At 43.0% G+C, this 11,073-nt stretch overlaps 1 protein-coding gene across 2 annotated transcripts; it reads left to right on the top strand.

Moving 5' to 3' along the window:
• The first annotated feature begins 1,547 nt into the window (after nucleotides 1-1,547).
• On the top strand, nucleotides 1,548-10,804 carry topbp1 (DNA topoisomerase II binding protein 1). Of its 2 annotated transcripts, XM_028433431.1 has the most exons (28): nucleotides 1,548-1,872; nucleotides 2,074-2,167; nucleotides 2,259-2,393; nucleotides 2,486-2,629; nucleotides 2,719-2,900; nucleotides 2,984-3,177; nucleotides 3,297-3,470; nucleotides 3,575-3,741; nucleotides 3,843-4,006; nucleotides 4,147-4,391; nucleotides 4,500-4,843; nucleotides 4,939-5,111; nucleotides 5,453-5,664; nucleotides 5,820-6,136; nucleotides 6,227-6,412; nucleotides 6,554-6,672; nucleotides 6,938-7,061; nucleotides 7,295-7,453; nucleotides 7,572-7,659; nucleotides 7,743-7,935; nucleotides 8,117-8,343; nucleotides 8,426-8,568; nucleotides 8,670-8,766; nucleotides 9,087-9,250; nucleotides 9,631-9,759; nucleotides 9,867-9,956; nucleotides 10,319-10,480; nucleotides 10,577-10,804. In XM_028433431.1, exons 2-28 carry the CDS (start codon nucleotides 2,081-2,083, stop codon nucleotides 10,703-10,705), a joined length of 4,548 nt encoding a protein of 1,515 aa, XP_028289232.1. In that variant the 5' UTR covers nucleotides 1,548-1,872; nucleotides 2,074-2,080; the 3' UTR covers nucleotides 10,706-10,804. The 2 variants fall into 2 exon arrangements, with proteins under 2 accessions (XP_028289232.1, XP_028289233.1); XM_028433432.1 differs by lacking the exons at nucleotides 1,548-1,872; nucleotides 2,074-2,167; nucleotides 2,259-2,393 and having other exon boundaries at nucleotides 2,611-2,629; nucleotides 2,801-2,900.
• The last annotated feature ends 269 nt before the right edge of the window (nucleotides 10,805-11,073 follow it).

Here is an 11,073-nt window from a genome sequence, read left to right as displayed (position 1 = left end):
TATCCTGTGAGTTCAGACTTTGGGTATTGCTGCCCTCTATTGAGCTCTGTATTCTTCACGGCCTGCTGCAGCGTATGGGCTCTACAACATGATGAATATGACTGAATTCCTGCATGAACACCTTGTTCCAGGCACACCCACTTTTTTCTGATGTTATTACAATCTGTGTATGCAAACTAAATTGTTAGCAAAGCAGGGTGCTATTAATATTGAGATGTTGTGAAAGCAAATGAAACAAGCAGGTGAAAGGTTCTACTAGCACAGTATATACACACAGGCCCGGCACTAACCATTTTGGCACCCTAGGCGAGATTTCAGGTGGTGCCCCGTCGCAGTAAATTCCACTGTGTACATATACTCACAAGAAAGATAGCTTTGTGTTGGACATTATTTTATTTAAATAAAGCAATTGCTTATTCAAAATATTTAGAAAGTATTAAAGAAACCACAAAAAATGAAAATGAAAAAATGAACCAAACATATGCAATATAGAGATGACAAATGTTCTCCTGCTGACTGCTCTGCCACAAGAAAGACCAAGGAATGCTCTTTTACTTGAGGAATGTCTTCTTGTGACACTATCCTGACAGAGAGCTGCTCCTTAAGACTCAGATCAGGGGTGCAGTCTAAAATGATTGGATTTTGGATTGTTATGCCAAGATAATGTACATGACTGCCAGCTCCACTTTCCACTACTGGAGCAACAGAAGGTCCGCTTGATGCTGCTGCATCAGTGCTGGGTGATGGTGCTGAGGTGGAGGCAACAGGAGGAGTGCTTGATGCTGCTGCATCAGTGCTGGGTGATGGTGCTGAGGTGGAGGCAACAGGAGGAGTGCTTGATGCTGCTGCATCAGTGCTGGGTGATGGTGCTGAGGTGGAGGCAACAGGAGGAGTGCTTGATGCTGCTGCATCAGTGCTGGGTGGTGCTCCTGAGGTGGAGCTGACAGGAGGATTTGCAGCGGTGGGACTGAGGAACCTCAGCAGTGCATCTGAAGACAGAAGAGCAGTATGTGACAGCAGTCTAATAATAAACACATGATTTCAAGAATAAAATAATATAAATTAAAAACCTAGATACAGGTATGATGTAGACTATACTGTATAATATACAGTGTACTGACATACAAATTATATTATTAATTGATATATTAGTTTCATATAGTATTTTAATTTTATTGTCATTACAGTAAAATGCTAATTAGCAGTATGCAAAGAATCAGTAAACTGCAGTATAATACAGTATGTGGCAAGTTATGCTCTAATAATAATGATGTGCACTTTAACACTGATGTAAAGTTTAACATGATAAACGCACTTTAGACTATATGAACTGTAACACATAACTAGGCCCCTCCATAACATTAGCTGACATTAAAATAAACAGAGCTTAGCCCTTAGCATTTACCTATACTGCCTATGCCAAGGTCCGGCCCTGAAAAGTTGAAATTCTCTTATTATTTTCGGACTGTACGTTTCTGTGTCCGCTGCGGATCCTTTCAACACTCGCTTGAACTCCACTCGGTCAGATTAACCGGTTACACCGGAAGTTACGCAAAAGGCGCGAACAAATATCAACAAAGTGCCTTTTTCATTTCGACAGACCTTTGCGATTAAGTTATTACAAAATGTATGTTGATTTATTTAATACAGTGGAGACTAATGGTTGTCTGTTTATGACAATATAAATACAAATGTCTTCTGAACGTTTTAACGTTATAAGTAACTAATGTCATTAGTTAGCCGGGTGGTTAATGGTACACTGCTCTTTTTAGTTTGTTAGCAACGGGTCTGTCTCAGATTGTCAGTGTCATTGGACACAATTTGTTCATATTTCAAGGAGCAATACTGGCAGCCTGAGTCTGTCCGTAGAAGGTAAGTCGGCATCAGTAACTTTATATTCAATTTAATGAATAGAGTAGCGTGTTAATGTTATATTTACGTTTTAGCAACCACTAGCCACCGTGTTGTGTATTTGTGTCCAGTCATCGTGCTTCTTCTGAGCTCAGGTGCCAGTGCTAATTACACCTACAGGCATTGTGTCTAATCGTTTGACTGGTCCTCATGCACATGCAGGTTCATAATGTCTAAAGAAGAAAAGGAAGCCTTTATTGTGAAGTTTGTGGAGAGTAAAGGGCCGAAATCAGAGTATGCTGTCAAAGCTTATGAGGTAATGCCCTCCACGTATTCCAATCTTTATCTTGATGTTCTTATTCTTCTCATGACTTGTTGATGATAATGTTTGTGTCATGATTAAACAGTCTATTTTGGAGCTGCAGTCTGAAAAGTATTTGAAAACCATCAAAGAAGAGGAGGTTTTACAGATTGAGCAGAAGGACTCGTCTTTGTTTGTGTTCAGCAGCTTCAGCACTCCAGCGTTTCTGCACTGCAAAAAGGTTGTCATCATAAAATAATGCTTAAAATTGAATTTCACAGAAATTGTGAAAATGCAATTGGAGAGTAACATTTCTGTTTATTTGTTGGACAGCTTGGCTGCAGAATAGTGAGTCCACTGGTGGTGTTGTACTGCCTGCAGCAACAGCGATGTGTGCCCAAAGCAGAGAAGCCTGTCTACAACATGGCCATGGCTGACATCACCATTTCCTGCACCAGCCTTGACAAAGCTGAGCGGGTTAGTTTGTATTGTTTCATCTTTCCTCACTGTAGCACTGTGATCGTTTTCTGATACATGAAATTGTTTATGTTTCTCTCACTTAACAGGCAGAGGTGATGGATCTGGTGCAACTCATGGGTGGACATGTCTATCTTGATCTAAATGTGTCTGTCACACACCTGATTGCAGGAGAGGTGGGCAGCAAAAAATACCTGGTAGCTGCCAGCCTTGGGAAACCCATCATGCTGCCTACATGGGTGAAAGCTTGCTGGGCGAAATCACAGGATAGGTATGTACTATGTTTATCTGGTTGCTTGATAATAATAGTCCATTGTAGGTTTACAAAGTATTTTATTCTTTTGGCCTTTACAGTCTCTTCAGGTATACAGACATGCCCATAGAAGGCTATCTCTGCCCTGTGCTGCGTGGGTGTACTGTTTGTGTGACAGGCCTCTCCACCACAGAGCGCAAAGAGGTGAAACGGCTTTGTGAACAGCATGGAGCCACCTACACCGGTCAGCTTAAGATGAATGAGTGTACACACCTCATTGTCAGTGAACCAACAGGTAAGTCATCTGCAGTTTAACCTCAATGGCCAAATTTCGCTCAGAATAAATGTGTTGTTGTAGCTGCATTCATAAATATGGTGCTGTTGTTGATGTTTATTCATTCTGTGCACTCACAGGTCAGAAGTATGAGTGCGCTCGGAAGTGGAATGTGTATTGTGTGTCCCTGCATTGGCTGTTTGACTGCATAGAGAAGGGCTTCTGTCAAGATGAGAGCAGATACACTGTGCAGCGCGATTCATCCAAAAAAACTCGACCACACACCTCTACGCCAACTGGATCCAGCAAGGAGGGTGAGCCACAGACTGTTCTTACCTGCTTTTAAATGCTCACTTTTACTCACCTACAGTGGTGTTTTCGATCTTTAGTCTATCAACTGTTATGCTGTCTTCTATAGAGGGTCCATCTCTTTTGGGCTTGAGTCACATTTCTGTCAATGCCAGCGTGACAATAAACGACACAGCCCTCACCAATACCAACATGAGCCGCCTGGAAATCCCAGATGCCATAGAGAGTCTGGATATCACTGTGTGCCCAGCTGATGATATATTGGATGGGTGTAAGGTAAATACATTGCCTGATGGATTACATTATTGTAACAGTTAGTTGTGTTTATTCAAAGATATGTTTAGGGCTTATTTTCACACTTGTTAAATGTTCCACAGCTGTATCTGTGTGGTCTGCCTGGGAAGAAATTAGAGAAGCTGCGGCGTCTTGTAAACGTTGCAGGAGGTCTGCGGTTCAACCAACCTAGTGAGGAACTTACACATGTGGTCATGGGAGAGCTTGACCAGGACATCAAGAATTTTTTCTCCAAAGCAACTCACAGGTCCGAACAACGGTGTTGAATATTCACTTTAAATTAATAGTTTATGTTTTGTTTAAATATATAATATTCAAATATATTACAAACACATAATTACAGTTTTTCTGTGATATTTCTCTTTATTGTTTATTATTACTTCCTAGACCCTACATTGTAACGGTGCAGTGGCTGCTGGACAGCTTCTCCAAAGGCAGTCTCTCCCCAGAAGGAGAATATCTTCACCCCGACTGCCTGCCTCCTGCGGCTGCTGTGTCTGTACCAGCTCATCACACTCCCAGATCGGAGCCCTCGGCTTATTTACCTGCTGCCAGCCCCAGCACTCCCAAGCAAAAGAGAGCCGACGAAGATCTGCTCTCACAATACATGAATGATGATGACCCTACAGTCAGTAAGTCTCTGAGGGATTTAATTGGCATTAACGATTAAGATATTATATGAGACATTACAAGTCTGGTGGCCATGTCTATAAGATGCTGTTGTCCTGTTCATCTTTTAGTTGATGTCCCCCCACCAGCACCACCAGAGGAGAAAAACAACAGGAAGTCCATAAGCTCAGCTGCAGAGGGCCAGACCAAGCGCTGGAACTCAAACCACACCAGAGAACCAGAATCAGAATCGACCCAGCAGGAAGCCAGTGCGGCAGGACTGTTTTTTGGGAAAAGTTTCCTCCTTGTAGGCTTCGGAACTGAGACAGAGGAGCAGCTCTCTGCGATGGTGACAGAACATGGAGGCAGGGTGCTGACAGGCCGTGTGCGGGTTGTGGCAGACTATGCTGTGGTCCCACTTTTGGGGTGTTCAGTGGAGGCTACAGTAGATGAAGTGGTCACTGTTACATGGCTGGTAAGATCACAGATAGCCTTGTGCTTTTTCTTTACCTGTGTAGAGAAAGCATAGGTTTGCATGTTGTGAAAGTGCCCTCTTGATCTAATTTTCAGGCCATGTGTGTGGAAAAGGAGTGCATTCTGCAGCTTTCCTCCAGCCCTTTGTTCATCCCTGTTCCTGTGATGGAGGGGCATTTTCCTCTCAAGGATTGCGTCCTCTCTTTTAGCCAGTTCACAGGAGCAGAGAAGGAGTCTTTGATGGAGCTGGTGGAGCACCTTGGAGCCACGTATGTTGACTTTTCACATCGAAGCATTTTTTTTCTAAACTGATGCTGTGAAAAATAAAATTGAGTATTAAACTATTAAATTGTATACTTTTTGGGTTTGCTGACACTTTCTGTAGTAAAAGCAGTTTTTGTAGTTAGGATGTAAAGAGAAGTTTTTATCATATACAGACTTTTCTAGTTGTTGATATTGCCACTGTTAAAACGAAAAAGGAACCTTGCTCTGTGCATGTTGGTGTAACAAAAATTCACTCTCTGTGCTGCAGACGTTTTACCCTCACAAGCACTGCAGCTTTGTGAACTATGTGCCTTAAATCCTCATCTGTCTACTCTCCCTGCTGCAGGGTCCAGGATTACTTTGTGCGTATGGCCAACCAGAAGAAGGGCTTCCTGGCCAGCACTCATCTGGTATTACAGAGCCCTGAGGGCACAAAGTACCAAGCAGCAAAGAAGTGGGGTCTTCCTGCAGTTACAATGCAGTGGATACTGGAGTCTGCTCAAACTGGCCAAAGGGCAAGGGAGGACAGATTTCTAATTGACCTGCCACCGACACCAGGTATGACTTTCCTCTGGACCTGCGCCTGTAATACATATAATGTTAACGATAATCATTATAAAATAGGCTGGGACTGGTTTTGCTATTGTTAAATATGTCATTAAAAACCTGTTGTTTTCTGTTAAATGCCTTTTTGTAATGGTCCTCTTCCACAGACGTGGATGAGGAGAGTTTTGTTGGGGGTTCCCAGAAACCTGCTCTGCCTCCACAAACTCGTTTATCCCCAGACATTCCTTTGCTGGGTCTCCAAAGCGGTAAGGCCGTCACCCCACTGGATTTAGGTCGCTTTCAAAGCAAAGTGTTTCGCTCTGTGTTGGACGAGATGAAACCCAAAGAGGACGTAAGGACCCCTAAACAAAACCAGGAAAGTGCAAGAAGAAATCCACTACAAAAGGAGGCTTCCCTTCAGCTGGATACTCCTTCTCGATTTCTCAGCAGAGATCAGCTCTTTAGACCCTCCTTTAATGTCAAGGTGGGGGCTCATTGTGTAGTAAAAGCATCATAAATATCCATACATCCATACAGTTCTGTAAATACGTGCACATTTTTATTTTTTATTTAGGATGCGCTCTGCGCTTTGGAAACTCCAGGTGGGAGATCAAAGCCAGGAGAGAGGGTGGAGACTCCATTAACTGATGTCATCAACAGGAACCTAAAAGTGGCTTTGGCCAATAGTGCACGCAGTAACGTCTCTGATATACAGGCAGTCTCTGCTAGCCCTCAGCTTACAAAGACAACTGAGAACAAGGTATGCAGTAATGCAAATACACAAATGTGTGGTTACGAAGCCACACTACATCTTAAATACTTAAATAGTGTCACATTTATGAGGGTATTTGTTTCTGACTGTATACTGGGTTCACTTACGAACATCATTTTTGTATGAAAGGTTCCAGAAAAAGAAGAAGCTGGTCCTCTGGCTGGAGTTGTGGTCTGTGTGGGAAAGAAACTAAGCAAAATGCAGGGTGAATTAAATGCAGTCGCTGCCTCACTTGGAGCTGAATTCAGGTATTTAGCTAATTTTCTTGCCAACTTTACCCAAAGAAAAGGTACCGTTGGTTTCTGAGCTTTCATGTTATAACAGTTGTGTTTGCTGTGATGGTTCTTCAGCTAAAGAGGCTGTTCTGTTCCTCTGCCTCGAAGCATGAATTAAATCCTTTTAAATACATAGAATGAGTTGTGTCACGATTGCTGCAAAATAGCCAGGAAATGCTTTCATTTTGAATTTTGAATGTATACAGTACAAACATCTCTCGCTCAACTTGTTCTTCAGGTGGGCTTGTGATGACACAGTGACACACTACATCTACCAGGGCCGTGTAGGGGACAGCACCCGGGAATACAGAGGAGTGAAGGAGAGAGGGCTGCATGTGGTGTCCCAGTACTGGCTGCACGCTGTGGGTTTACGCAAGCTTTTAAAGGAATTATCTCTTTAACAATATATTTAAGATAATATATTTGGTAGAAAAATATTCAGTATTTTGTATCATTTTACACAAGGGAATTAGTTATCAGCAACAAAAACAGAATAGAAAAAAACTTTGATGTGTTAACTTTAGAGACGGTTTCAGTTGTGTTTTATCCAATTAATTGTTTCTATATTAAGTCTGTCAGATTTTGCTCTGTGCAGTGTGCTGAGGAGCTGAGGCATGTCCCAGAGTCTCTTTATCCTTTTACTTACAACCCCAAGATGAGCCTTAATCTGAGCCAGGTGCCCAGCAACTCTCAGAGGTCTCCGCCTTTAACACGAACACAACTCAAAGACATCGCAGAGGCAAAGAGTGACACGGTTGGTCTGAAAATGCAGTTTGAGATTTAGTGACTAGAATTTCTGTTATATGTTATTGGTTGTAATTGCCAGTGAAACAGATAATGGATGCATGTATATATTATTTCTGTCTGGGCAGAGCACCACAGAAGATGGATCAATCCTTCGGCGAGTGAGTGATGGAAGCGTGGATCAAGAAGAGATGAATGACTCCAGAGAAAGGAACGGTGAGTGTGTTTGTCGAGCCATCAGCTTTTCCTCATACTGAACAACAGCCCTTTATGAATGGCTTATCTTTTTAATATTTCAGAAACTCTAGAAATGAGACAAAACCTGCAGAGACAGCTGCAGGAGATCATGTCAGCTACCAAATTGACGACTGGGAGGCGAACATCAGTCAGACTCACCAGGATGGGATCAGGAGGAGCCGACTCAGGCCCTCAAACACCTGATGGAAGCCGAGCTGGACGTAGTGGTAACAGACGGACTCTGGAAGCTCTGAGGTATGGAGGAAGCTTTTTTATGGTGACATTAAAAAATCCTAACTATCTGAAGAAGCTGTAGTGCCACAGATACATCAGCTAGCTGCATAGCTGTTTGGCAATAGAAGCAAAGCTGAATATTAAAGAAGCTTTTAAGTTTAACATTTGGTTTCAGACTTCTTGTTTTCTCGTGTTATTCTAGGATGTCCAGAGAAGCAGTTATGGACCTTAACACAGAGCCATCTCAGAGTGAACAAATAGTCTGGGATGACCCTACAGCCAGGGAGGAGCGGGCCAAGCTGGCTGATAATTTACAATGGCCTGGCAGTCCCTCACAGCACTCAGAACCCCTCGCAGCTCCACCCCCCACAGCAGACAATGGACCCAATTTCAGGGACTCCATGACTGACTCAGAGCTTGTGGAGATGGGTAGGACATCATAAACCAGTTCTGGCAGTCACTGTCATTATTTCATAATGTTTTATTATAACCACTCCTCCCTTTCCCACAGCTGCTTGTGACGTCATTGACCAGCACATGGGCCAGAAGGTCATGACGCCTGTTTCAGAGGAGCCAGAAAAGGACATCCTCACTCCTGAAGCTCCCTGCATCGCCTTTCCTCTTGCCATACCTCCAGTAGCACCTGAACCACAGGTCAATGTTCGTACACCTCAACAGTTTAGGGTCCAGTCTCTATACCCGACTGACTCTCTAAAGTAAAATGCTGGTGTTAAAAGATTGCTTATTTCTCTTAGGAGGAAAAAGAAGAAGAAAAACAACCACCCAGGTTTCAGCTATCGTCTCTGAGCCCTCAGGAGCGCATTGATTACAGTCACCTCATAGAGGAGCTTGGTGAGTCTCCCACCTAATTAGGGATCCAGCAGTGTTTTATCGTGCTGCAGTACAAAAGGCAACGCATCACAAGCCTAAAGGCCCAGAAACGAATCCCTGATGATTTAAACCGAGGATTTGCTTCTGGGATCTCTTGCAGATCGTTTCCTCTGACAAAGTGGTGCAGGCTTCATTATCAAGTTGAACACAGTACAATTCTGGCAAAAAATTGAAAGATTTTTGCTTAATACCACCATGAAACTACATTGATGTCACGTCAGTTATTATTCGGCTTGTCCCTAGAAGTATATCTTACATATCATTTCTGGTCGGTGCTATAGGTGGTGTCGTCCTTGACAAGCAATCCTTTGACCCAAGCTGCTCCCACATCATCGTTGGCACGCCTCTGCGTAATGAGAAGTATCTGGCAGCAATGGCTGCTGGCAAATGGATCCTGCACCGCTCCTACCTGGAGGCCTGTCGCTCTGTTGGCCACTTCATTAAGGTCAGAATCTGACAATAACCCCTCCCAGTTCAAACATCTGTTCTTCATCTATTCAGGTATTTTTAGCAATGTCATTTCATCACTTACGTGTCAGTGAATATCTTGTTGTCCATTGTTTAGATAAACCGTTTTTGTCAGATATAAATATTTCTGTATATCTAAAATTGCATCAAGTTTTTTTTCATCATGTATCATGTAAAGAAGTAGAGAAAAAGTAACTCCGCTAACAAGCCTAATGCTTTTCCTTCCAATCGTTAGATACAGCAATGCTTTTTTTTGTCACCACAAACTAATTTAATTTAGTCACATTTTAAGAGATGTTGAGTCTTCTGTAAGCTGTTAGTATCATTCATTTTGTTGTTTATTTGCTGGTATTCTAGGAGGATGATTATGAATGGGGCAGCAGCTCCATCTTGGATGCGTTGCCCTCCATCACCTCCCAACAGAAAAGACTGGCGTCAGCCGCGATGCGCTGGAGGAAAGCCCTGCAGGGACGCTCGGAACACGAGGTACACGGAGGCTCATGCACACACTGCTGTTGCAGTACCCAGCGTCAGCTTCTGTTGTTGAATATGAGATGTTTACCCTGAAGTACCCTCTGTGTTTTTTTTTTCAGGGAGCCTTCAGTGGATGGACAGTCCTGCTAAACATCGACCACAGCAGAGAATCGGGCTTCAGGCGATTACTGCAGTCTGGTGGAGCCAAGGTTTCTCACAGCTTTACTTCTAAGAGCTGCAGTCTTTACTCACAGGACAACCAACATTTCTTATCTCAAAGGGTCTCAGCCGAGCATCTTACTTTTTAAATACGTTTTTCTAAAGCAGTTTTAACAGTAGCAACATATGCATATGCATATAAAATCCTAAATGTAGGATTCATGAGGTTGATCTTTAAATGCGCCTTACTTTACTAAGTAAATGTCTTTCTCAGGTTAATAAATGGATTATTTCATGTAGATATTTATGTGCTTTAAAATGCTGCAAGATGACCAACTACTACTAGTTTCTCCTCCTCTACTCGCCAACAAAAGACTAGCCTGTTTATTTATTTTCTGTAATTCATCTGCAGGTCTTGCCCAGTCCCTCTCCATCCTTGTACAGAGAGGCCACACATCTATTCGCAGACTTCAGTCGGCTCAAACCTGGAGACTTCAGGGTCGACATATCAGAGGCTACCTCACAAGGAGTCACATGCTTGAAGCCAGAGTACATCGCAGACTACCTCATGCAGGTAGTCTGTTAAGACATTTGTACATGTCTCAGAGTCAGTTTAATCTGACATTCTAAAGTAAACATGTAGTGACTGTTCCTTCTGCTTTTCCCCCAGGAGCCGACTCCACCCATTGAGCTGTACCACCTGACTGAAGCTCCCTCTGAAGAAGCCCCGGGCACACCATCACGGAAACGTAAAGCAGCAGCCGACACCTCCAGGCTGAAAAAGAGCCGCCTGAACTGAAATGTAACTCGTAAATGTCTTCATAATTCTCAACTGTGAAAATGATTGTAAATATGGTATTTTTATGTCTTGTATGAAAATAAAATAAATGTAGCACCGCCTTCTGTAATTCAGTCATCTGTCTTTGTTACAGTGCACTGCAGTGGCTGCTGCTGCTGCTGCCTGCACTGAGGCTGTAGTAGTGATGGATGGCTCAATGAAGGTCTGCAGAAAATGTTGAGTCACGTTTTGTAATTGGGTGATGTGGCATTGTTTGGCCTGTAGAGGGCAGTGTACCATCACTTTATGCCTTCAGGCTCCTCTTACAGATGATTTCTTAATCAAATGCAAACGTGACCTTGTAATGTATTTTCATAACTTGGGGTTTG

The sequence above is a fragment of the Parambassis ranga genome, chromosome 20 (genome assembly GCF_900634625.1).
Source record: "Parambassis ranga chromosome 20, fParRan2.1, whole genome shotgun sequence".
NCBI lineage: Eukaryota > Metazoa > Chordata > Actinopteri > Ambassidae > Parambassis > Parambassis ranga.
Note: the sequence above shows the minus strand (reverse complement) of the source record. Positions and strands in the feature narration are given on the sequence as shown.

What these genes read in the sequence shown, in the direction of transcription:
- topbp1 (XM_028433431.1), top strand. Translation starts at nt 2,081, where the DNA reads ATGTCTAAAGAAGAAAAGGAAGCCTTTATTGTGAAGTTTGTGGAGAGT. An exon ending in CGTTTCTGCACTGCAAAAAG is followed by an intron (nt 2,394 to 2,485) that starts GTTGTCATCATA and finishes TTTGTTGGACAG; the next exon opens with CTTGGCTGCAGAATAGTGAG. An exon ending in AACTGGATCCAGCAAGGAGG is followed by an intron (nt 3,471 to 3,574) that starts GTGAGCCACAGA and finishes TGTCTTCTATAG; the next exon opens with AGGGTCCATCTCTTTTGGGC.